At 35.6% G+C, this 26,573-nt stretch overlaps 1 protein-coding gene across 3 annotated transcripts in view; it reads left to right on the top strand.

Moving 5' to 3' along the window:
- PGR (progesterone receptor) overlaps window positions 1-26,573 on the top strand; it is a 93,566-nt gene that overhangs the window by 3,430 nt on the left and 63,563 nt on the right. Inside the window, exons 2-3 of one of the 3 annotated variants that reach the window (XM_084974525.1) lie at window positions 477-628; window positions 11,682-11,902. The exons of 1 other annotated variant lie outside the window; for it this stretch is intronic. In XM_084974525.1, coding sequence (XP_084830651.1) covers window positions 477-628; window positions 11,682-11,788 — 259 coding nt within the window. In that variant the 3' untranslated portion in view covers window positions 11,789-11,902. 3 annotated transcript variants of the gene reach the window in all.

Raw genomic sequence — 26,573 nt, 5'->3', positions numbered from 1 at the left:
GTCAATATTTTGAACAATACCTTAAAACGACAAACACTTATGCTGGTTAAAGTAAACAATCATTACGGAGTTTTAAAAACTCAAAAGCATCACGAAATATGATTATGCTCTTAAGGCAAAAAAAAACATGTTACAAGAAGGGCGTAACTTTTAATTTGTCAAAGACTACATTGATTCACTATGAGGAGTTTTGTAGAAAGATTTTTTTTTTAAACCAATGGACCTTTAACTGTTCTGAACGTAAAATTCTATGTGAATTGTTGATTATTCCTTCTTGTTAGTGCTCCTGATTAGCTAATAACTTGCAAGCCTACTGAATCCATTAACAAGTTTAGTTTTCATGTCTTTCAGGTGTGCGTAGAGAGAATTCTATTTAAAAAATCCCCGTTTCACTGTCAATTGTGGGTTAAGAAAACTTTAGTATTAGATAGTGGTGCACCTAAAAATAAATGGAGTACTTTGTTTTGCATTTCAAGGCCGGATTCAGAAGCCAGCCAGAGCCCACAGTACAGCTTCGAGTCATTACCTCAGAAGATTTGTTTAATCTGTGGGGATGAAGCATCAGGCTGTCATTATGGTGTCCTTACCTGTGGGAGCTGTAAGGTCTTCTTTAAAAGGGCAATGGAAGGTAGGCTTCTTTCCCGCATCCTTTCTTGTTGGTTTAATTGTAAATGGAGGCCATCTGACATTTTGTAGATTTTAATTAGCCCTTGCTTCTTCTAAGAAATGGTGCTGTTTCTCTCCGTATAACTTAAAATGTATGATGGTGTCTTAACAAAATATTTTTATCTATAGTACTCCATATTGAATGGTGGTTGGATATTATAATTGCCTACTATTTGACTAACACTTTTATATTAGACACAAGTCATACTAATCTTGGGAACAGTGCTAATATTGTTCATTAACTGTTTAAACTTAAAGAAAAAGCTTTGTTCTGATTGTATTTTTACATTTCCATCATGTATATCATATATAATATATTAAGTTAAAATTTTCTTTCAAAAAAGTGGTAAAAGTCTTCAAAATTATATGTATGTATATATATATACATATATATGATGCAGTTACAAATTTTCTACATGATTTTTTTCTTTTTCCTACATGCATGTTTATATAATATATAATGCTGATTCTAAATGGATTTTTATCTTTTCCTTTTTGTTTAGTATATTTTTGTAAGTGTATAAGGAGATAGGCATGAATAGTTTAAAGAAAAAGAAAGATTTGGACAGGTAGTATAATTTATGAAGTACTTTGCTTTCAGTAAGGATTTCATGTTTTGAAAATCATCTAAATTACATATTTACTTAATGATTTTGGATTGACTTGCAAAGTTTATTTCAGGCTTGAACTTTCATAGAAAGTATGTTTTAATTTTTCTATCTACAGTAAACTTTAAGCAGCTAAACACATTTATATCTGAAGATGGAAATATGTTAAGACATCATTCACATTCGAATTTTAGCAATAGGTGTATTTAAAAAAAACAAAAAAGGTAACATGAGTTTAGGGTTCTCTCTGGAGTGCTGAGATTATACCTAGACGAGGAACCAAAGATTTGAATGTATGCTTTTTTGTTTTCTGTTTGTGAATTTTCTGATTTCAAGAGCCCTCTACTTATAAGTAGGAAAGGAGGGAGTGGGGAATTTTTGCCTTAAGGGAGCATTCAAAGGAGTTGACATACATATTTAATACATGTTTACACCAAAAATATATTAACCTAAAAGACATTTAACCAAAACATTCATTATCCCAGTAGATATCTAATAGATAATTCTTTACAACTATTATGGCCTTGTGATGAAAATGATTCTAACTACTTGTTAATGATATGTGTACCCCCTATTGAAATTAATTCTTTATAAAAAATAATTGCTTTGTGTATTTCTAGAACATGATTTTTTTTTCACAAAGGATGAATATATTTCAGATGTTGAACGTATATACTCAGCTTCAGGGAGTTTTAATTGCATTTTAAATTAGCTGAGATACTGTGACAAGAGGGTATGGGACAACTGAGAGTGGCCTTAACTTTCCCACTGACGTCATTTAGTCATAGTTACAAAGTCCTTTGTGTGGAAGAGTCGATTCTCCACTGAGTAGTTGGAATTACTGTTCCCATCTGACTTTAGTTCTCATTTCTTGAATGTTCTCCCTCTGCACTGATATGCTTTCCTTAATTCTTAGTCTCTTTAGCCTAATTTTTAAGCAAATGACCCCCTAAAGTCCCCTAAAAGCCAGTTTAATTTTAGCCCAGCTCTCTCTTTTTACAGATAGCACAAGTCCCAAAAACATAAATCTGAGTCTGTAGAGCATACAACTAGTTAGTAACTGATGGTTAGTCAACATAGGTTAGATTTTCTTTTATTGCAATGCTTATAAGTTAGAGATGGTATGCAAAAGTAGGTCTACGATAAATGCTACTTAATTCTTGGAAGCTACTTCAAAAGTGCATATAGGACCATGAGTACTCTAAATAAAATACGGATGCCTTCACATTATTATTATTAGAATAGCATCCTCAACATGAAAGATGTCATCCCAAATTTATTATTATAAAGCATTTTTGGACCCCTTCTGTTGGCATTGTTCTGTTTTAGTTTTGAGTAGTAGAAATGAAGTACCTTTATTCAGCAATATTTATAAAGAAGAGTTCAAGATAGATGTTGATAAATTATTCATTTGGTTATTAAAAGACAAATAAGATGATTGATCTCTAGGCATTGAGGAGAGTTTGGAAGTATATGTGTTCAAAGAAGACTGAAGAGATTAAGATTAGACTAAGACTTGAAGATTCATATTAGAAAATTATTAGAATTAAAAGTTAGGCAGTTTAATTGCCAGTGTTTGGATGAATTGGGAGAGAATTGGTGATTTAAGGCAAGAAAATAGAAGGTTCTGGGAGTTTTCAAGAGTGAGAAAGATGAGAACTTTAATTTTATAGTTTGAGAGAATTACCAGGTTTGAAATCTCAGATTAAAGTAGGGCTGTATGATGAGCTGGTTCAAGGTAAAACTTAGGTGTGGATTCCAGTATATCCAGAAGTTGAAAGTTACTAGTCAACAATATGGATATTACTGTTACCAAGGATATGATAACAATCCTTGAGAGTGTTTTCTAATGCGTCAGTGACTATTTAAGTGTTTTATGGGCCTTAACTCATTTAAACTGTATAATGTAGACATTGCTATTACTTTCAATTTATGAATGAGGAAACCGAGGTTCAGAGATGTTAAATTGCCTTAAACACAGTTAGGAAGTGGAAGAGTAGGATTCAAATCCAAGTGATTGATTCTAGAATCTGTGCCCTCCACTGTTATACTTCCTTCCACATAATAGGAAATTCAGTTTAAAATCTAAAAAGAAACAATAGATGGTTAGAAGAAAAGAAAAAATGTGAACCTAGTGATAAAACATCTCGGAATGTAAAAGTGAATCCTGAAGGAGAATGCCAGACCAAGGACCATTAGAAGTGTGTGATATAAATGGATGAGTGGTATTAACTTCACATTTAGGGCAGCAATGAGAAGACAGTCAGAGCCCAAGGGCCACTTTCCCCAGTTCTCCTCCAAGTTAGGAAGGGAAGACAATAAAGCCTATAAAGAAGTCACCCTGGAAACCTGGATTTCCCTTGATATGATACAGAAGAGGGAAAAGGCAGAGAAAAAAACTGCTCAGGAAGTGAGAGTATGGGGTGGAGAGAAATGATTTATCTTAAGCTTACAAAAAGAAAAAAAAAAGAAGAAGAATTAGCCAAAAAGTCATTGGATGAATAGTTCATTTCTTTACTAAGACTGGGAGTGAACCAGGAAGCGGTCAGAAATTGCCTTAATACTTTTCAAGGAGAAGTTATAATGACCTGCTAAACCTATAAATGCAGGTTAGTGGCCTTGTATTAAGAAGGAAAAGATCATTTCTCACTGGCTTACCTCTGTATGCACTGTGACTAGCAGAGTTCTAGGAATATACTAAATATTCACTATATAAATGTTGGCTAAATAAACCAGTCACAGCAGATGATGCCAAGCTCTTATTCTCTGCATGTTTTACAATCTGACAGCATTTTTAGTGAATACAGCTGGTGGGATAAGGCTGGGAAATATTGCAATACAGTTGAAATACATTTTTTAGACGATACTAGGCTAAGTAGGTCTTGATGGATTTAATTATGTTACATTATTAGCCTGATTTTTTCAGGCTGATAAAATTGACAAAGTTATAAGGTATAATTGACAAATAAATTTTAAGATATTTAAAGTATACAATGGGATGATTTGATATATGTGTACATGGTGAAAGGATTCCCCCCTTTAAGTTAATTAACATGTCCATCACCTCAGGTATTTGCATTTCTTTTTGTCAAGAACATTTAAGTTCTACTCTCTTAGAAAATTTCAATTATGTAATAATACAATGTTATCAATTATAGTCACCATATTATTCATTAGATACTCAGACTTTATTCACCTTACAACTGACAGTTTGTACCCTTTACCAACATCTCCCTATTTCCCCCACGTTGGCAACCACTTTTCTGCCCTCTGTTTCTATGAATTCAACTTATTTTTTTTTTATTCCTCCATATGTAAATGATACCATGCAGTATTTGTCTTTCTCTGTCTGGCTTACTTCACTTAGCATAATGTACTCCATGTTCATCTACTTTTTTGTCAATGTATTAATTAAACATGTTTATTGAGCACCTGCTGTATGCCAGCTACTACACTATGTGCTAGTTGAAAAGCAGTGAAACAGGACAAACCTGGCTGACTGCAGTGGAGGAAAGGGATAGTCTGTCACTTAGCATGTATTTAGTGAATTAGATATGTGCTGAATGAGTAGGTTGTGCCTGGACAACTAAAGAATTGACCCCTCTGACAGAAGCTGGGAGTGGTGGGAAAAGTGTTTTAGAAGTAGAAAGACACCATCGTAAGTAGACCAGACATCATGAGAAGACCACAGAGGAAACTGAACAGAAATGAAATTTTTTTAAAGAATAACATATTTCCTTCTGACGTTGAGTGGTGTGGGTATCATAGCCTTAAAATGAAAACTGATTTGGTAGCCTAGTTCTCCTTGGTGTGACTTCCAAAACAGAAATAACGAACATTCAAAATTTTAAGATATTTTATTATTTTTAGAGCAATTTTAGGTTTACAGAAAAATTGAGAGGAAGGTACAGAGATTTCCTTGGTACCTCCTCCCATAAGTAGTCATGATACTATCCTGCCATGATAATAGATCCCCTTTTATCAAAACCCTCCAACAGCATGGTACTTTGTTACAGCTGATAAACCTATACATCATAATAACTGAAAGTCCAGTTTTCATTAGGTTTCGCTCTTGGTTTTGTTACATTCAGTAAGTTTGGGCAAATGTATAATGACATGTATCCACATTTAGAGTATCGTAAGAGTATTTTTTCACTGCTTCCTCAAACCCTCTGTGTTCTGCCTGTTCATCCCTTCCTCCCTCACAACTCTTGTCAACTTCTGATATTTTTGTCTTCGTAGTTTTGCCTTTTCCAGAATGTCGTAGAGTTAGAATCATACAGTAGGTAGCCTTTTCACATTAGCAGTATGCATTTAAGCTTCCTCCATGTGAAAAGCTCATTTCTTTTTAGTGCTGAATAACATTTCATTGTCTGGATACACCACAGTTTATGTATCCACTCACCTGCTGAAGCCCTACTTGGTTGCTTCCAGGTTTTGGCAGTTATGCATAAAGCTGCTATGAAGATCTGTGTTTAGGTATTTGTGTAAACATCAATTTTCAGCTCCTTAGGACAAATACTAAGGAGTACAATTATTTATTGTGTGGTAGGAGGTGTTTAGTTTTGTAGGAAACCACCAACTTGTTTTCTAAAGCAGCTGTGCCATTATTCATTCCCACAGGCAATGAATGAGAATTCCTCTTGCTCCATGTCCTTGTCAGCACTTGTGTTTCCCAGTGCTTCAGATTTTGGCCTTTCTAATAGGTGTATAATAGTAGCTCATTGTTGGTTTGACTTGAATTTCCCTGATCACATATGATGTGAAGTATGTTTTCATATGCTTATTTGCCGTCTGTGTATCTTCTTTGGTGAGGTGTTAAGTTCTTTGGTGCATTTTTTAATTGAATTGTTTTCTTACTGTTGCGTTTTAAGAGTTCTTTTTATATATTTTGGATAACAGACCCTTATCAGATATGTATTTGGCAAGTATTTTCTCCACTCTGTCTTTTTATTCTCTTGACGATGTCTTTCACGTGGCAGAAAATTTTACATTTAATGAAATCTGGTTTCTCATTTTCTTCTTTCATAGATTGTGACTTTTGTGTTATATCTAAAAATTTAAAATCTTGTAGAAGTTTTATAGTTTTGAATTTTATTTTCAGTCGTGCAATCCATTTTGAGTAAATTCTTGTGAAGAGTGTAAAGTCTGTGTCTAGATTTACTTTTTCTTTTTTTGCATATGAATGTCCAGTTGTTCCAGCACTACTTGTTGAAGGGACTGTCTTTTTCTCTACTGCATTGCCTCTACTCCTTTGTTAAAGATAAGTTGGCTGTATTTATGTGGTTCTATTTTTTGGCTTTCTATTCTGTTCTGTTGATCTATTTATCTGTTCTCCCACCAGTACCACACTGTCTTGATTATTGTAGCTTTATAGTAAGTCTTGAAGTCAGGTAGTATCAGCCGTCCAACTTCAATATTGTTGCCTATCCTAGATCTTTTGCCTCTCCATATAAATGTTAGGCTCATTTTATTAATATCCACAAAATGACCTTCTAGGAATTGTTTGGGCTTACATTGAATCTATACATTGTATTAGGAAGAACTAACATCTTGACAGTATCCATGAATATGGAATATCTCCCCATTTCTTTATGTTTTTTTTTTTTTTCTTTTGGTCTTTTTGTCTTTTAGGGCTGCACCCATGGCATATGGAGGTTTCCAGGCTAGGGGTCCAATTGGAGCCATAGCCACCAGCCTATGTCAGAGCCGCAGAAATGTGGGATTCAAGCTGCATCTATGACCTACACCACAGCTACAGCAACACCAGATCCTTAACCCACTGAGCAAGGCTAGGGATCCAACCCACGTCTTCATGGATGCTAGTCAGGTTCGCTAACTGCTGAGCCACGATGGGAACTCCTTATTTGTTTTCTTTTTTAGCTTGTTAATGTGCTGGAATATATTAATTTTCAAATGTTAAACCAGTCTTGCATACTTGAGATAAATCTTATTTAGTCATGATATACAATTCTGCAGCTACCTGCTGCTAGCCACAGCCACAGCAATACCAGATCTGAGCTGCATCTGTAACCTACACCACAGGTCACAGCAATGCCAGATCCTTTATCCCACTGAGCTAGGCGAGGGATGGAATGGGCATCCTTGTGGATACTAGCTGAGTTCATTACTGCTGAGACAAAACAGAAACTCCATGATGTACAGTTCTTTTTATCCTTGTTTTATGTTTGATATGCTAAAATTTTCTGAAGTTTTTTGCATCTTTGTTCATGAGAGATTCAGTCTATAGTTTTATTATCTTGTATTGTCTTTATCTGGTTTGTATTAGAATAATGCTGCTTCACAGAATGAGTTAGGAAGCATTCTTCCTGTTTTCATCTCTGAAAGAGATTATAGAAAAGTGGTATAATTTCTTTCTTAAATGTTTGGTAGAATTCATCATCAGACTCATCTTGGCATGGTGCTTTCTCTTTTGGAAAGTTATTGATTCAATTTCTTTAATAGATATAGGCCTATCCAGATTGTCTGTTTCTTCTTGTGTCAATTTTAACAGATTCTGACTGTCAAAGCATTGGTCCATTTCATCTACATTATGAAATTTGTAAGCATAGCATTGTTCATAGTATTCTTTATTATCTGCTTAATGTCCATAGGGATCTATAATGTCTCCTCTTTCACTTCTTATGTTAGTAATTTGTGTTCTCTATTGTTTTTGCTAGTTAGCCAGGCTGGAAGCTCATTGATTTTATTGATCTTTCCAAAGAACCAACTTTTGGCTTTATTTTTCTTTATTGATTTCCTGTTATCAATTTAATTGATTTCTGATCTAATTTTTTATTATTTCTTTTCTTCTATTTATTTGGCTTAATTTACTCTTTCTCTAGGTACCTAAGGCAAAATTTAGAAGATTGTTTTAGGTATTTTTTCTTTATATATATGTATATAAAGGTTCTCATATCTGTGTGTGTGTGTGTGTGTGTGTGTGTGTATATATGTATATGTGTAGCTGAAAGTTTCCCTCTAAGCAACGCTTTTCATGTATATCACGGATTTTGATATTTATGTTTTCATTTTCATTTGGTTCAAAATATTTTTAAATTTCTCTTGAGAGTTCCTCCTTCAATCATGTTATTCAAAAGCATGTTTTTAAATCTGCATGTACTTTGAAAGTTTCCACTTGTCTTTCTGTTACCAATTTCTAGTTTAATTTCACTGTGGTCTAAGGACAGACATTGAATGATTTCTATTCTCTAAACCTGTTAAGGTATGTTTTATGTCATAGAATGTGGTTTATCTTGGTGAATATTTCATGATATCTTGAGAAGAAGGTGTATTCTGCTGCTGTTAAGAAAAGTAGTCTATAGATGTCAATTATATCTAGTTGATTGATGATGTTGTTTGGTTCAACTATGTCCTTACTGATTTTCTCCCTGCTCGATCTGTCCATTTCTGATAGAGAGGTATTGAAGTGTCTGACTAGAATAGTGGATTTCTCCTTGCAGTTTTATTACTTTTACTTCACAAAATTTTGATGCTCTGTTGTTATATGCATGCATATTAAGGATTGTTATATCTTCTTGGAAAATTGGCCTATCATTATGTGATACTTCTCTTATTCTAATAATTTTCCTTGCTTTGAAGCCTGCTCTGTTTGTACATTTAAATTTTCTTTGACAAATTCATGAAATACTTCTTCCTGTCTTTTGAGTTCTATTGTGCTTTCTCCATCTTTTGTAGCTCACAAAATTATCTGGCAATCCCCTCCACCATAATTTCTTTGATTTATATTGGGGTTTTTGAGAAGACAGTTTGCCAAAATCTTATTTTATTTAATTAACCCTATGGCAGTTCTCCTGTTACCCTAAAAATAAACATTCAGTGGATTTCACTTCTAAACTCTATAAATAATAAATACTGTTATTAGTAAATAATAAATAGTAAAATTCATTCTCAAGCTGCAAGTCTCTCAGTTTAATATTTAGCATGAGTAGTAAGCAGGTTTTAGGCACAGTGTTGCATTATGACCCTTTACAATAAGCCTCCACTTTACTGAAAAAGAAACGGTGAGAAAGATGGCATTTGGTATCATCTGCTCAATATTTGGCTATGTAGGATTCCCAAATTATTATTTCTTCTTCAGATCCTGTACCTTAATTCTGCTCCAAGAACATAAGGGGGAAGTATTGGTATGAAGACATACATGCTAGTGCTAACAGATAGTGCTCTTGCTACAGCTTTTGAGTTGTTGTACTTTAACTACTCAAATATGCAACAGTCTCCTTAAAAAAATTAAAATATTGCCAATGAGACTTAACTCCTCTTGATCAATACCTCTAATCTGTTCCCTTCCCAACCATTCTTTTATACTTCTATCTCAATTTTTTACCCTTTTGTGTATGTGTGTGTAACATGTTTTTTAGATATGTTAATACTTAAATTGTATCACATATCATAATTTGTATATCATTCTTAATCTTAAATTTTTCATGAAACAATAACTTGAAGCCCTGTGTGTTTATATGTATTCCTAACTTTTCAAGTATTACATAATACTTCATAAGATAAAAATCCTCTTACTTAGGCATTGCCATTACTTGAGTAAGCAACTTTTATATTTGCCTCCTTGGGTACATGCCTTCCTCCTCTCTCTAGAATATAATTAGTATTTGATCCTCTATAATTACTTTAAATGAACTAGATGATTAGGTTTCTTGAGCACCTATAATGGTTTAATTCATTAATGTGTTCACTCCAGATACATGTATTGATACTCAGTGCATTTTAAAGTTACTTGTGCTGGGACTACAAAGATGAATGTGTATGCAATCCCTGTCTTTCACATGCACAAAACTGAGAAGAAAACAAAAACAAAACAAAAATTCTACTGATCAATTAGTGAACATGAGAATACTTGGTATGAGTTATGCCAAAGCCATGGGTAATACACCATAGGATTCAATCAGAGAAATCTAGAAGGATTGCAGATTTTCTGCTAACATGTCCAGATATAATGTAAGAGGCTTATTCATTTAACAAACACTTTACTGCCTTTGACTATGGCCCCAGCACTGTTCTAAGAGCTTTATTGTATTAAGTCATTTAATCCCTCAAAGTGTCCCGTGAAAGGGTGGTACTCTCATTATTTTGTGTTTTGCCAATGAGGATACAGAGAGGTCAACACATGTGTAGGGGCGAAGTCTCAAACCTAGGGTGTCTTACTCTGACTTCTGTGTTTTGTATGCTTCTATGCTGTCTCTCCATCTAGTTTTATATTTGAACAAATATTAATTATAATTTTTTCAGACAAAAAACGTGATATATTATGGGGAACTGTTTTTTAAGTTGTGTTCCTTAACTCACTCGTTTTTTAGCCCAGAACAGCTCTGCTTTTCTCTGTTTATTCAGTTGACTCTTCCACTTAAGATTTTATTTGAACAAGGAATTCTCTGCCAACATTTTCACTAAATACCACTGCATTATGACAGGAAACCCTTAGGCTACAGTCAAGTGTTTATTCAGGTACTTGAGCCAATCCCACACAATTTCTGACTTTATTTGCTGAAAACTTTTTGACATCTGTGCAAAGATAGGATGAACATTTCATAAAGATTTCAAATCTAACTGTTCAGTGTTCTAAGAGAATATTAACATCATTACCTGAAGATCACATCTGAGGTACAGAACTCTATCTTTTGTTGGCAAAACAAAGTAACTGCAGGAACTCTGTCATCAGTATAGTCTTTAAAAGACTGATTGAAATAGTTTATACCTGAGACAGAGACTCCAAAACAGGCACATGAATTATTTACTTCCCTGGATTTTTAACTTTATTCTCATTTAGAACATTAGAATTCACATCCTCTGTCATCTCCCATATCTGCCTAATTTTTAGAAGGGTAGATGAACACAATATCTGCCCTTTTTGCTTGATGACCCTCATGTAATAAACTACATAATGCATACTTCACATAATTTATCAGCCTATTGTGTTTTCCTTTTGACTTTGACTTCTACAAAGGAAAGAAGTACATTTCATGCTAATTTTTTAATGAGGTTTCTGGTTTTATTCTCAACTGCTGCTGCAGCCTCTGGGTTATGTACTTTATACAACACTTAAAGACATCATATAATCTTCCTCTTGAAGCAAAAGTATTCAGTAATAACCATTGTTTCTTCAGGAAAAATGCTTTCAATGCTATTTTCTCTTCTATGAAAAGGTGATCTATTTCTGAGATTGAATAAACAAGTAGTGAGTATGAAGCATGAGCTCAACATCATGCTGTAGCATTTGTAGAAGATACGGAAATTAAAGTGTGAAATTAATGGTTATCATTTATTAAGTGTGTGCTAAGTGTAGGCACTCTCCTAATTTTTTTTTACACGTACTAACTTATTTAACCCACACAACAATCCTCTCAGGCAGATTTTATTTTCCTCATTGTACAGATAAGGTTCATCCATTTAGTGAGAAGAAGAACAGAACTCAATTCCTGGGGCTCTTGCTCTTTCTACTGGATCCTTACGGCCTTTACAGTAGAAGGTACAGTCTTTGATTTCAAGGAGCTTGCAGGCAGCCTAGTTTAGTGCTTAATTAAATTATGTGATGCAGACTTGGAGTGATGACATGCATCAAGGAAGAAGGTACCTGAGTTCCTGTTGTGGTGCAGCAAAAACAAATCCAACCAGTATCCATGAAGATGTGGGTTGGATCCCTGGTTTGCTCAGTGGGTCAGGGACCCAGTGTTGTCATGAGCTGTATCTCTGATTTGATCGCTAGCCTGGGAATTTCCATATGCCACTGGTTTGGCCCTAAAATAGCAAGAAAAAAAAAAAAAAAAAAAAGGAAGAAGGTATCAATAGTGACATTACTGACAGCCTGTGTGACAGAAACCATGCTAAATGCTATATATTCATGATCTCTCTTCATTTCCCCACTTTTGAGGTGTATAACAGAGACTTAAGTTGAGTAACTTATCAAAAATAGTAGATAATGCTGGAAGAGCTTGTTTACTTTGTTCTGTAATAGTTAGAAAAGGTGGTTTATTGGAAATAGTAGAATTTATTTACAACCTTTAAAAATAGAGTAGAAATAATGATACTCCTTTGCAGTGAAATACTTTGTGACATTTAAAAAAGAGAGCTACCTGTCTATATTGCAGATGTGAAAAGATACCTTAAACATATGATTTTGTGAAAAAGCAAGTAACAGTATCCTTTTGGGTGAAAATAATTTCATCCATTAGATATTAATATGTGTAGAAAACTATCTAACAAAATAAACCAAACTACTTACTGTTGGAATATGACATGATGATATGCTTTGTTCTTTAAGCAAGGATATCCTGAAGAGGCCACATCCGCCTAGTGCCTGACTTCCATCCACACTAGCTCTACCTAGTCCAAGATAGACTCTGCTCCCCTAGTGCTATCTAGTGGCAGTGGTGCACGACTTTTGACCTTCAGGCACCCAAGAAAGTTGAAAAGGACCAACAAAGAGTGACACTTTAGGCAAAAATACTCAGGAGAAAAGCTTGAGGTACCCTGCATCATGAATTAAGGAATCCGGGTTGAGTATATGGAGCCAAGAACTGACAGAGGTCCGCAATTCATCATCACAATCTCAGTACACAAAAAGACCTGCAAACAACAGTTTTGTTTTTGTCACTTCTCAGTAATACCTGACCTGATCTGAATTCATTTGGCAGTAGAACCTGACCCGAACTCATATTTTATAGGCTGCGTAAATATACATGCATTTTCTGTATAAGTATTAATGTGTTTTAATATGAAATTTTGCTCTATGTCAGATATCTAAAATCTAAACAATTCTGAATTCTGAAACATATCCTAAAAAGGTTTTAGCAAAGGGATTTGGCATGTACTAAGAAATAAATTTATAGATGTGTTGAACATAGTGCCTCCTGGAGTTTTGCAATGTAGCAGCCCTGAAAATTGCAATATTTAGTAAACAATTATTCATACTTATTCTTCCTATACTTTTACTACCATGTTGGGTTCTGCAGAATGCTACAACAGATAAATAAGCTGTAATACAACCTTGTAAGTATAACATAGGTAGCATATATTGAATGTGGTTTGGATTTTGAGGGGAAAGAAAGATGATATTTAGTTAGGGAGACCAAAAAGTGTGTTTATTGGGAAAATAACTCTTTAGATGGACCATTGAGAGTACATGATTTTGAGGGCAAGAGTTGTAAATGGTTGTTATAAACAAAAAGTATGGAATGAGCAGAAGCACAATTTGGCTAAAGCATAGAACATAGTCAACGATCCAAGAATCTTTTGTAATTATATATAACATTTTGATGTGTTTTTCCTGGGGTGATTGCTCACATGAGATTTTCAAAGGGAAATGTTGAGAGGGCAGTGAAACTCCCCCAGAATTAGGTAGCACTGCCATAATGGAATGAAGAGAATTATTAAACAGAAGGTTGAAAAAATCTGGAAGGACAAAAATGTGGTGTTTGTCAGGTAACTAAGTAAAGAATGAAATGCCTCTAAAGATTTTTGAATACCATAGTGACGTGTTCCAATGTGTAGCTTAGGAAAATTAGTATATCAATAGCATATGGGAATAAATGAGGCAGGGAAATTATAAGCCTGTGAGAACAGTCTGGAGATGATGTATTTAGGGCCTGATCCAGGGTGGTAGCCCAGAGGAGTGGATTGGTTCAGTGAGTAGATGGGAACCAAGTTCAGTAGGGTAACCAAAACACAAAGAATTTGGGGGGGGGGGAATGTAAATAGAGGAACTTTTACCTAAAGAAAGAGGAAATACATGATTATTTTATTACATAAAGGAGTGATGTTGAAAGTAAAATTAAAGAGGATTAATTATCCTCAGAGCATCATGCAAAATAGATTTGAACAAATGTTAGATGCCTTTGAGTCATAGAGAACACCTGCGGAGCTGATACATAGATTAGGTGATGTAGTTTAATTTCAAATTGTATGCTTTATATGCTACATAATATACTCACCAGGATATTAATATAATCTTTTGTGCATGGCATAACTTCTGAGAATTGAGACATTCTGGCCTGGAAGTTCACTTATTTGTTCATTTATTGATTTATTTTTTTTAAGCACGTATTCTGTGACTCTTTTGTGCCAGAATTTGTGGTAGATATTGAAACTCAGAAATGAATAAGCCAAGTTTGTGACCTAGGGAGAAAGAAATATAGACACATTATTAAATACAGTCTAGTAATAATTATGTGAGGTATGAAATTATGAATTGTGGAAGCACTGGATAGTAGGCAGCTAACTCTGGTGTTTAATGACTAGGGGGCAAAAGGCTGCATAAGCATTGGATAAAAATAGTCAATGTCAGTTTTTCAAATCTTTATATTTCAGAGTTTGTGGTGGCTTTTATGTTATTGACAGTAGAGACCACAATGGTTGATCTTTTGTTAAGCAGAGCACTTTAGGGAGTGTTTTCTTTATGCAAAGGTCAGTCCAGCGCAAACATGGAGTTGGGAGAAATGAACCTGTGAAGAACTGAACCTCTCTTTGTACAATTATAATATTAGAGGGTTGTCAGCTGGCAGCTGGGGCAAGGGGTAAGGAAGTAGAGAAAAGGCCTAACAACAGAGTAAGAGGTTAGAGTACGAAGAGAAATAAGTGCCTGTGAGAAACTGCCTATTACAGGGGCAGTTTGTTAAATCCCCAGGAATGTTAATGTCTGACAGCAAATTTGGAATTATTTACTGCCTCCAGCTCCCCTGAGACCTTAAGTGAACTTTCACTTTACATAATTGCTCTGTCCTCCTGTTACTTTGGCAAAATGAAGGAAAGTGGTGATGTCCAGCATGTGTCACAAAGGAGCCTAGAAGGAAAGGACTGAAGCAGAATGAGCCAAGAGCATTTATTAGGGGTGCAGTGAGCCATTTCTCACCATGTATACTAGGGTGCCGGTTTTCTAATAAGATGCAGTCATCCCAAGGGCTGAGTGTTGAGATGTGTGAAGAAAATGCCAGAACATATATTTATTATTGTTCAAAAATAAATGAATTATGGATGTCAGTGTTATCTACCTTAGCGCACACTCTCATAGCACACATCAGAGGCTTATGGAATGTGGGGCCTCCTAATGGAAGTGCCCAAGTTCCAGGGTGCAGAGGCATTGATGGGTGCAGACTCCTCCCTTAATCCATTCTTAGGCTATGGCAGAGTACTGCAGCTTATCTGGATCTGCGAAGAAACCACAGATGTAAGATAGCAATAATTAATTAAGCACAGTGAACAAGAAAAATGACAAAGCCAGAATTCCTCCTACCTCCAGTTTCTCAGATGCAAAGCTCGAAAAAGTAGAGTCAGATCTGCCAAGAAATCAAAAAAAAAAAAAAGAATTTATCAAGGCAATAATTTGAAATATGGATTTATATACATTATCATAAAAGAAGCACCTTTCTCTAAGACTATGTTTTGCTAGGTATTTTGGCTCATAACTGTATGAAGCCATTATTATAAACCAGACATTTGAAATTTAGTACTTAGAACCCAAAGACAAACCTGTACAATTTTTCAGCAGTGTTTCAGGTCATGTGATATTCATTTTAGTCAAACATACACAGCGCTTAAGCTAATGAATCACGTGTGGAAGCCTTCTTTGAGGATTTCCTAGTAAAAACCCACGTATATAGGATCTTGCTGTTCTTCCTACCATGATATAAATGACTGAAATAATACATCTAAAACAAAAAATACATGTGAAAAAAACAGGTGGGCAGCTTAGTGCATTCAGCAAATACTTTTGAAAGATACGTAGAAAACATTGCTCAAGATTTAAAGAAATAAATATTAGAAAAAATTATAGTGTGGGAGGTTTAATAGACAAGTGAAAGCACACAGAGTTTTATATGTCTTCATTTATATTACAGTGAGTTATTGCCAAAAGGTAATCACCAAAAAATTCAATTCAGTAAAATGTGCGGTTGTATTACTCCAGCCTAATGAAATGATTGGAGCAAGCTTGTGTGGCCTGGGTCTCAAGCAGTCCACTGCCAAATCCATCTAGTCTCAATTTTTTTTTTTTTTTTTTTTTTTTACATCATGCTTAAAACCAGCTGTTTTACTCCAAAGGAAAAGATTCTAGATCTCATGGAGGGAGAGTCCATGAAATCTCCTGATTAGTTAGTATCCATTTGTTAGCCCACCTAGGAAGACGAACCTGCCTTTTCTCTGCCCAGCCTCACTCTCCTCTTGATTTTTGAGACTAGGAGCTGGAGGACAGGAACTGTTTTAAGAGTTAAGAGTTTATCTGAGTTAACATTATCTCGTTATCAACAGATGTTTTATTATGGCGTTTTACTGGTTAGGTTCTGTTTCAAAGATGAAATATACGGGAAAGGTGTTTTTGATGAGTAGCTAAAACAAAAATGTAGTCTCAGTGGTAATTGCCCTCTTTACTAAAAGAATATTTAATGGAAAGACTACATAAACCATGGGTAGGATTTCTACTGTGACATTAAAAAAAATTTCAAGGATTTCAGGTAACATTATATATGAAATTCATTTGCTGCTTCCCTCATAGGCAAATTATATATTGCAGCAAATAAAAGGAAATTTTAAGTGATCAAAGCTCTGCAAGATGTCATTACTGTGGCTAATTTTTAACACAAGGTCCTTAAGATATACTAGAATCATGATACTTTGCCACCTAGTGAGGCGTGACAATGAAAATCTTTTACCACACAATGGTTTTCTCACGGAATAGTACTGTAAAAGAGTTGTCAAATTGAAAGAGAAGCTACATATTTTCCTTATAAAAGTATATGTGTTCCAAATTGCCAACCTTTCCTATGATGGCAGGTGTCTTAGTATTACGCTACTTAGAACATACTTAGCAGAAGGAACATGTCAGCTGCCCTTTCAAATTAAAGAAAGTGCTTTTTGATGGGAAAATGGAAGTGACTCCCTTTTGTGATACATCTTTGTGATGTAAAGAGCATTTTGAAAGACAGATATCTATAGATGATTCTGTTATTAGATTTTGTTGTCAAGACATTGTGAGTACATTACAGATTGAAAGTTTCATAACTACATACACTTGGAAATAGGATTTTATAACTCCTTTTAAAAAAATCTTCCAGAGTGTCAATGATTATTATAGTTAATATTAATAGTAGCGTTATGTAACACATACTACATACCAGGAATTTGGCTATATGCATTACCTGAAGCATAAAGTGGTTAAACCACTTGCACAGGCAAATAATGACTAAATGGCAAAGCTGAGTTTGGAACCAGAGAACCTTTTCACTTAACCATTACATCACTTCTTATCCATTATCTAGTGTCTCTTTGTTCTAATGGTTTGTAATGAAAACTAATTTATGTCAGGGAGGATAGAAACTTGCTAGCTGGATTTCCCAGGGAAAGAAACTTTGCATCCTCGGTAGGTGGGATTGAAAAATGAATATTATGACTAAATAATCTGTCCTGCAAACAGTCCTTTCATTGTCCATAGTTTCTGGATGACTCTCTTCTACCTTCTCCCTCTTCTCAGCTTTACACCACACTCCTATCTTTCCTTTCAGCTGATGTCTGTCCTTCCTAACTTACTGAGAAAATTTCCAGAAACTGCTACCACACATGTAAACTGCTACCACGCATGTACTCGTGTGGCATCTAACCCACAGTCGACTTTTCCTCTTGTTACTAGGAATCTGCACTCCTCTTCAAGGCCAGCCTTCTGCCCTTTTGTGCTAGGTCCTGTCTTCTATAGACTCAAAGGCAGGCTCCCTAAATAGTTATTTTTTGCCCCTCTGATCATTCACATCTGTATGTAAACATTGTTATTTCTCTTATCTCAAATACTTCTGTTGATTTTCTCATCCAACCATTTCTCTACTCCTTTTGCTGCCAAACTCCTCCAATAAATTTTTTTCTCCCCTTCTCTCTTAAGCCTAATCCAATAAGTCTTTTATCTCACTTCACCAAAACTTCTCTTGTCAAGATTGCCACATTGCAGAGTTCCCATTGTGGCTCAGAGGTTTAAGAACCCTATATAGTGTCTTATGAGGATGCAGATCCCTGGCCTGGCTCAGTTAAAGATCCCACGTTGCCCCAAGTGGGGGTGTAGATCGCAGATGTGGCTCTGATCTGGCATTACTGTGGCTGTGGCATCAGCCAGCAGCCATAGCTCTGATTTGAGCCCTGAGAAATTCTATAGGCTATAGCAGCCTTAAAAAAAAAATTACCACATTGCAAAATCATGCAGGCAGTTCTTAGTCCCATCCTACTTATCTGTCTATGGCATTTGAGAGTTGATCAGTCTACCTTCCTGCAAATGCTTTCTTCACTTGGCTTTCAGGACAGACACTCTTGATTTTCCTCACTTGCTCCTGTTCAGTCTCTTCTCCTTTCACTTCTAACATTGGAAGGCCCAGTGCCCAGTATTTGGACCCCTTCCTTTCTGTTTATATACTGACTTCCTTGGAGATCTAATCTAGGCTCATGTCTTTAGATAAATCATGCATATCCTGATCATGCCTAATTTTTTATCTCTAGCCCAGTTTTTTTCTGATGAACTCTAGACTCATATATCCAGCTGCCACCCTGATGTTTTCATAGATGACTACTGAACATCTCACACTATTGAGTCCAAAAGTTAGCTCCTAGTTTGCTTTGGGCTTTGTTTGATAAGCCAGTGTTCCTCCCATTTTAGTCTTCAAACCATGCTGCCTCAAAATCACCTGAAGTACTGGTTGAAATGCAGATGAACCAAGAGGCTAAATGATTTATTCAAGGATTTATAGGTAGTAGAACTTGGATAACAGAAGTAAGTTTAATAATTAAATAATCATTTTACTCTGTACACCAAAAGAGCTCGTGGTGCCCCAAACAAATATAAAGTAAAAAATCTATACCTTTGTATATTGAACAAATTTTTCATTTTACATATAAAGCATACACCCTACATGACTTTAAACAAGAAAAAATAACTGGTAAACTACCAGGAAATAAAAATTGGCCTGATGTGAGAGCTCCTATTTGAAGCACTAAATGCTGGAATTGACGTCGAGTTGTGTTGCTATTCTTGGATGAAGGCAGTGTACATTCTCACATGTGTGTAAGGGTTTATGCCCAACTTCTACTGAAGTACATGTTCATCTGATACTTGAGTGAAATTTGCTCCCTGGGGTGCCTTCTGGTTCATAAAGAAGCTTAGCAACATTCTTGTATAAGTGATGGGAGGTGCCATTCTCTGGCCCTTGCTACCTGCCAATGTCACGTAAGCCACAGCTCCGATTGGACCCCTAGCCTGGGAACCTCCATATGCTGCAGGTGCGACCCTAAAAAGATAAAAAATAAATAAAATAAAATGAAATAAACCAGATAAGTTCCTGGCATACTGACCCATAGTGTAGGACAATAAAATTTTGTCACCTTTCTTCTCCCACAACTTTTTTCGTCACTTTAATCAAAACCCTGAGTCTTACCTTAAGATACTTTAAAACGTACTAGTTCATTCTTGTCTGGCTCTTTATCACACTCTGCCAGAGATTCATTCTTGTCCTCTCCCCTTACTCTGGTTTTATATAACCAGCCCCAGTTGAGCTAATATGAAAAACTGCTTCAAACCTTTATTTCATTCTACATGTATCTTTAGAATACTTTGGCTTCTAGGAAATTTGAAAAATACTGGTAAATGAATAGTTGTACTTAAATATTTGGCGGGGGGGGGTGTTATTTTAGTTGTTGTTTTAAGGCCACACCTACCCTATCTGGAAGTTCTTGGGCTAGCTGCCAGCCTACCCAAGCCACAGCAATACCCGATCCCAGCCACATCTGTGACCTATGCCACAGCTTGTGGCAATGCCAGATCTTTAACCCAGTAAGTGAGGCCAGGGGTTGAACGCACAGCCTCATAAACACTGTCAGGTTCTTAACCCCCTAAGCCACAGTGGGAACTCCTTAACTATTTGAAAATAAGTTGCAGACAAAGTATTTCACCTCTCAAGTTTTCAAATGTATTCCTAAGGACAACACCAAGATAATCACAATAATATTATCACATCACAGAGTTAACAATGATGTAATAAATTTTACCTACTATATAGTCAGTATTTAATCTTCCCCAATTGTTCCCCAAATGTCCCATATATATCATTTGTTCATGCATAATCTGATCAAGAACTATGTATTCCATTTGGTTAACAAGTCTCTATAGTCTTTAAAGAGATTGCCCACCTTTTTTTTTTGTCTGTTTTTCAGGACATTGACATTTTTAAGGAGTCCAAGGCAGCTGATGTAGACACTCCCACAGTCTGAATTTGTCTGATTTTTTTCCACATGATTAGTTTCCAGTTAAATATTTTGAAAAGAACTGTGCCCAGGCCAGTGATTCTAAAAAACTCTGGTCTCATGATCTCTTTACATACTTAAAAATTATGAAGAGCCCAAAGAGTTTTTGTTTAGATGGATTATACCTATCAATATTTGTCATATTAGAATTAAAAATGATGACTTAAAAACATTTTTATTAACTCAATTAAAAAATAGCAAACCCATGAGATGTTAATTTTCCAAACCAAAAAAAATTTAATGACAACAGTGACATTGTTGTACATTTTTAAAAGTCATTTTAATGTTTGCCCTAACAGAATACAGCTGTGTCTCATACCTTTGTCTACGTTTAATCTGTTGCAATATGTTGTTTTGGTCAAAGCATATGAAGAAAATGTGGCATTACACAGACCTGTAATTGGAAAGTGGAGGAGTTTTTTAATTGTCTTTTCATACTTCACAGGTGGTGGTCATTTCATTAGAGATTGCAAAAGGGTGATATTCTTCTATTATTCCTTCTAATTTTATCAGCTATAAAATCTTTTTTATAGTTCTTTCTCTCTTTCAAAAGGCAGTTTTAGTAATCTTAAAATCTATTCTGGAAGGCCTATTAGTTGCTTAATTATTTCTTTTTTTTTAAAGTTTGAGCAAATCAAAAATGATTTTTTTTTTAATTTTTGGATGTAGTCTGTTCTATTTGGAATGGATGGGAAGTGGGGCCCTACTGCATAGCACAGGGACCTATCTGTGTGTGATTGGGTCACTTTGCCGTACAACAGAAATTGAAGAAACATTGTAGATCAACTCTACTTTAATAACAAAATAAAAATAAAATGTTTTATATGATAAAAAAGTATATTTGATTTGCAATGTTGTGCCAGTTTCTGCTGTACAATAAAGTGACCCAGATATATATATATATATATATATATATATATATATATATATGAAAATGTGTGTGTGTGTGTGTACATTCTTTTTCTCATACTATCTTCCATCATAGTCTATCCTGAGAGATTGGATATAGTTCCCTGTGCTGTACAGTAGGACCTCATTGCTTATCCATTCTAAATGTAGTGGTTTGTGTCTACCAACCTCAAATTCCCCATCCATCCCACTCCCTCACCCATCACCCCTCCCCCTTGGCAACCACAAGTCTGTTCTCTATGTCTGTGAGTCTGTTTCTATTTTGTAATGATTTTTATTATTTTTTTCCATTATAGCTGATTTACAGTGTTCTGTCAGTTTCTACTGCACAGCAAGGTGACCCAGTAACACAAACATGTATACATTCTTTTCTCTCACATTATTATGCTCCATCACAAGTGATCAGACATAGTTCCTAGTGCTATACAGCAGGATCCCATTGCTTATCCATTCCAAAGGCTATAGTTTGCATCAGTTAACCCCAAATTCCCAGTCCCTCCCACTCCCTCTGCTCCCTCTTGGTAACCACAAGTCTCTTCTCTGTGTCCATGATTTTCATTTCTGTGGAAAGGTTCATTTGTGCCCTATATTAGATTCCAGATATAAGTGAAATCATATGGTATTTGTCTTTATCTTTCTGATTTACTTCGCTCAGTCTTAGAGTCTCTAGTTGCATCCATGTTGCTGCAAATGGCATTACTTTGTTCTTTTTTATGGCTGAGTAGTATTCCATTATGTATATATACCATATCTTCTTAATCTATTCATCTGTCAATGGACATTTAGGTTGTTTCCATGTCTTGGCTATTGTGAATAGTGCTGCAGTGAACATAGAGGTGCATTTTTGAATGAAAGTTTTGTCCAGATAGATGCCCAGGAGTGGAATTGCTGTATATATGGTAGTTCTATGTTTAGGTTTCTGAGGAACCTCCATACTGTTTTCCATAGAGATTGTACCAATTTACACTCCCACCAACAGTGCAGGAGGGTTCCCTTTTCTTCACACCCTCTCCAGCATTTGCTATTTGTAGACTTCTTAAAGATGGGCATTCTAATCAGTGTGTGTCCATTCTGACTGGTGTGAAGTTGTCCTTCATTGTAGTTTTGATTTGCATTTCTTTAATAATTTGTGATATATGGCATCTTTTCATGTGCCTATTGGCTACCTATATTTCTTCTTTGGAAAATGTCTATTTAGATCTTCTGCCCATTTTTCAGTTTGGTTGCACGTTGAGTTGTATGAGTTGTTTGTATATTTTGCAGATTAAGCCCTTGTCAATTTCTTCGTTTGCAGAGATTTTCTCCCATTTCGTGGGTTGTCTTCTTTTTTTATGGTTTCCTTTGCTGTGCAAAAAGCTTTTGAATTTAATTAGGTCCCATTTGTTTATTTTTGTTTTTATTGTAATTATTCTAAGAGATGGATCAAACAAATTGTTGCTGTGATTTATGTTAAAGAGCATTCTGCCTATATTTTCCTCTAGGAGTTTTAGTGTATCTGGTCTTATGTTTAGGTCTCTGATCCATTTTGAGTTTATTTTTGTATATGGTATTATAGAATGGTCTAATTTCTTCCTTTTACAAGCAGCTGTCCAGTTTTCCCAGATCCTTTTATTGAAGATGCTAATTTTTCTCTACTATGTATTCCTTCTTCCTTTGTCATAGATTAGTTGACCATAGATACTTAGGTTTATTTCTGGACATTTTTTAAAATTTTTTATTAAAGTATGGTTTAGTTATAATGTTTCAATTTCTGCTGTATATTTCTGGGCCTTCTATCCTGTTCCACTGATCTATATTTCTGTTTTTGTGGCAGAACCATTCCATTTTGGTTACTGAAGCTTTGTGGTATAGGCTGAAATCAAGGAGCCTGATTCCTCCAGTTCTGTTTTTTCTTTTTCGGTACTGCTTTGGCTATTCAGGTCTTTTGTGTTTCCATACAAATTTTAAAATGTTTTGTTCTAGTTCTTTGAAAAATGTCATTGGTAATTTGATAGGGATTGCACTGAATCTGTAGATTGCTTTGGGTAATACAGTGATTTTATGCCCTGAAAACTATAGTTATTTATCTTTAATTATCAATTTTCAAAGTAATGACTTTATTCCCTAGAAACCTCCAATAGTATTTTCTAGTGAGTTCATTTTGTACTCATGGGCTTTATGTAGAATCAGTTTGCTTGAATCACTTAAACTATATGTAGTCAATATGTTCTAATCACTTAAACCAAATTGTTTTTGATGCTCAAATTATCTGATCTTTGGTCACTGTGGTTTTGACAAATTTCATTAACCGTCAGTAGTATCAAACTCCGTCACAACAAAGTATCCTGGGCTCAACTTGTACATTTCTTGCTGTAGTCCTGCATCAGCCATTCTCCTGAGGAGCCCTGGTTGCTTTCAGATGAAAATGATATTAGACATGACAGTCAGTCTGGGTCTGTCTGTTAATTGCTGCTATGGTTGTCTTTGCTTCTGGGCATTTTCAGCAGACAGACCTAGAAAATAGATCTTAAAAAGTGGGAAATCATGGTTAACACCAAACTTCTCAAGCTTGGCACTATTGCCATTTTGGGCAAGTTAATTCTTTGTTGTGGGGACTGTCCTGTGCATTGGAGGATTTTGGGAACATCCCTGCCTTCTCCTTAGTAGCACATAACCTGTCAGTGTCATAAACCAAAATTGTCCCCAGGCATTTTGAAATGTCCCAGAGTGGAAGTGGGGAAAGGAGGCAAAATTGCCTCTAGTTGGGACCAGTAGTTTACACTTATATTTCTAGCAACATTAAAATAATACCCCAATTATTCTTACACACATACATACTCATTTTTTTTTCCAAAATGCCAATGTCAGCATGATCCCTAATAACAAAACCTGTTCCATGGCTAGTTCTTCCATCCTCTACATGAAATCTTGGTCCAATCCTGTAATTTATTTTTATTTTATTTTATTCACTTATTTAGTTATCTTTGTCTTTTTAGGGCCACACCTGTGGCCATATGGAAGTTCCCAGGCTAGGGGTCAAATCAGAGCTGCAGCCACTGGCCTGCACCACAACCACAGCAATGCCAGAACCCAGCTGCATCTGAGACCTGCACCACAACCACAGCAATGCCAGAACCCAGCTGCATCTGAGACCTGCACCACAGCTCATGGCAATGCCAGATCCCCAACTTACTGAGTGAGGCCAGGAATCAAACCTGCATCCTCATGGATACTAGTCAGATTTATTTCTGCAATCCTACAATTTTTAATCAGAAGAACAAGCTCATTTCAAAATCAAAATGAATAGGCCAGCAGTACAGTAAAACTTACAAACTCTCACTTAATTCAGGGTTTCTCCTTTGCCCCAGCTCAGCTGCCTGGAGCCTGAAACTGGGGGATGGGGAAAGAAAGAACAGGATCACCTCCTTCACTCTGCTCACAGTCCTAAGACCCATTGGCAACTGAATTTGACCTTTTCAGGGCAAAGGCATAGGAAGAGGGTGTAAAGGGAGAAGCATGGTTGCAAAAGGCAGGTATGCATATGACTGTCAGTGGAGTTCTCTGTGCTTAATGGATGATTATAGTTGACTATTTCTCCAGCAGGATAATTTACTGGGTTTCTTGAAGATATTTCACTGGGAAGCCCCAACTGTAATCCTGTAATGTTGGTAATGCTTTTCTCTTCTCAACTTCTCAGCGTCTGGACTTCCACTGGTTAGTGTAACACAGACTTCCTCTGTTGGATAACAGTATCATCCAGACTGTCATCTTAGAACCATTTTTAAAAAGAAAGAAGGAAACTTTTTTTCCATTTTTCATAGTTTAATTGGAGTTCCCATTATGGCTTAGTGGAAGCAAATCTGGTAGATGCAGGTTCGATCCCTTGCCTCGCTCAGTGGGTTAAGGGTCCAGCATTGCCATGAATTGTGAAAAGCAAAAAAAAAAAAGTTTTATAGAAGTATCGTTGTTTTATAATGTTGTGATAATTTCTGCTATACAACAGAGTCATTCAGTTATACATGTACACATATCCATTCTTTTTCAGAGACTTTTCTCATATAGATTATCATAGAATATTGGGTAGATTTCCCTGTGTGATACAGTAGGTCCCTGTTGTCCAGAACGAAACTTTTCATTGACATAAAAACCCTCATAAAAGTGTTCAAATTAAAGATGTAGAGCTTACTGAATTATCACTAACTAGATAAAACCACATTATCATCACCTAAGTCAAAAATAGTTAAAAATCACAAGTTTTCCAAAAGTCCCCTTGTGTCCCTTCCAGTCACTCCCTAAAAGGAACTACCATCCCAACTTTCAACATCATAGATGGTTTTAACTATCATGGAACTTTATATTAATGGAATCATAGAGTGCTCTTCTGTGTCTACTTCTTTCGTATAACATCGTATTTATGGAGCCTATCCACATTTTTTATGGGCAGACATGCATTCTCATTACTATATGATGCATTGAATGAATTAAATAGAGTTTGTCTGTATGTTATGCTATAAATGATCAGTTGAGTTGTTTTCAATTTGGGGCTACTTTTGCACACTGTTTTTATAGACATTCTCGTACAGTTTTGTTTTGTTAGCCTTTTAAATTTTGCATTTGTGTTTCCCGGGATCCTGGGACTTTGACTGGTCATAGACCAGTTTATGTTTCATGATGCAGGTTTACACACCATGTGGTAGTGTCACCTCTCATAAAGACCAAGATTTTTGTTTGTTTAGTTTTTAGTATGGATGCCTCCTCTTCCAACTCAAAGTTTTGGACAGATTCTTGCTTTTAATGGTATATTCTTGATAGTGTTTTCTAGCACTATTTTCATGAGTAAGAGGGCCTTTTGGGATTCTCCATTTTATGCAGACTTCAGTTGCTGCCCCTCTCCCTCAGTAGGCCTCATGTACATATCCCAGATTCTCCTGGGCTTCAAACCCCACATTTTCTCTCCTAGTTCCTATATCTGCATCTGAACTTTTTTGTACTACTGCAAAGTTTACTCGTGTTTACCCCTCTGGCTTTCATATCTTTCTTTTTTCTGATTTATGAGACTGACTTTCTTTTTTTTTAAATAAATTCTTGACCGTAATTTAACAACATACTTCTATCATA

This window comes from Sus scrofa, chromosome 9 (assembly GCF_054392235.1).
Source record: "Sus scrofa isolate SSC_HxYL_T2T_F1_AM1 chromosome 9, Sscrofa_HxYL_maternal_Yorkshire_Landrace_v2.0, whole genome shotgun sequence".
Taxonomy (NCBI): Eukaryota; Metazoa; Chordata; class Mammalia; order Artiodactyla; family Suidae; genus Sus; species Sus scrofa.
This window is presented reverse-complemented; position numbering and strand designations above follow the sequence as displayed.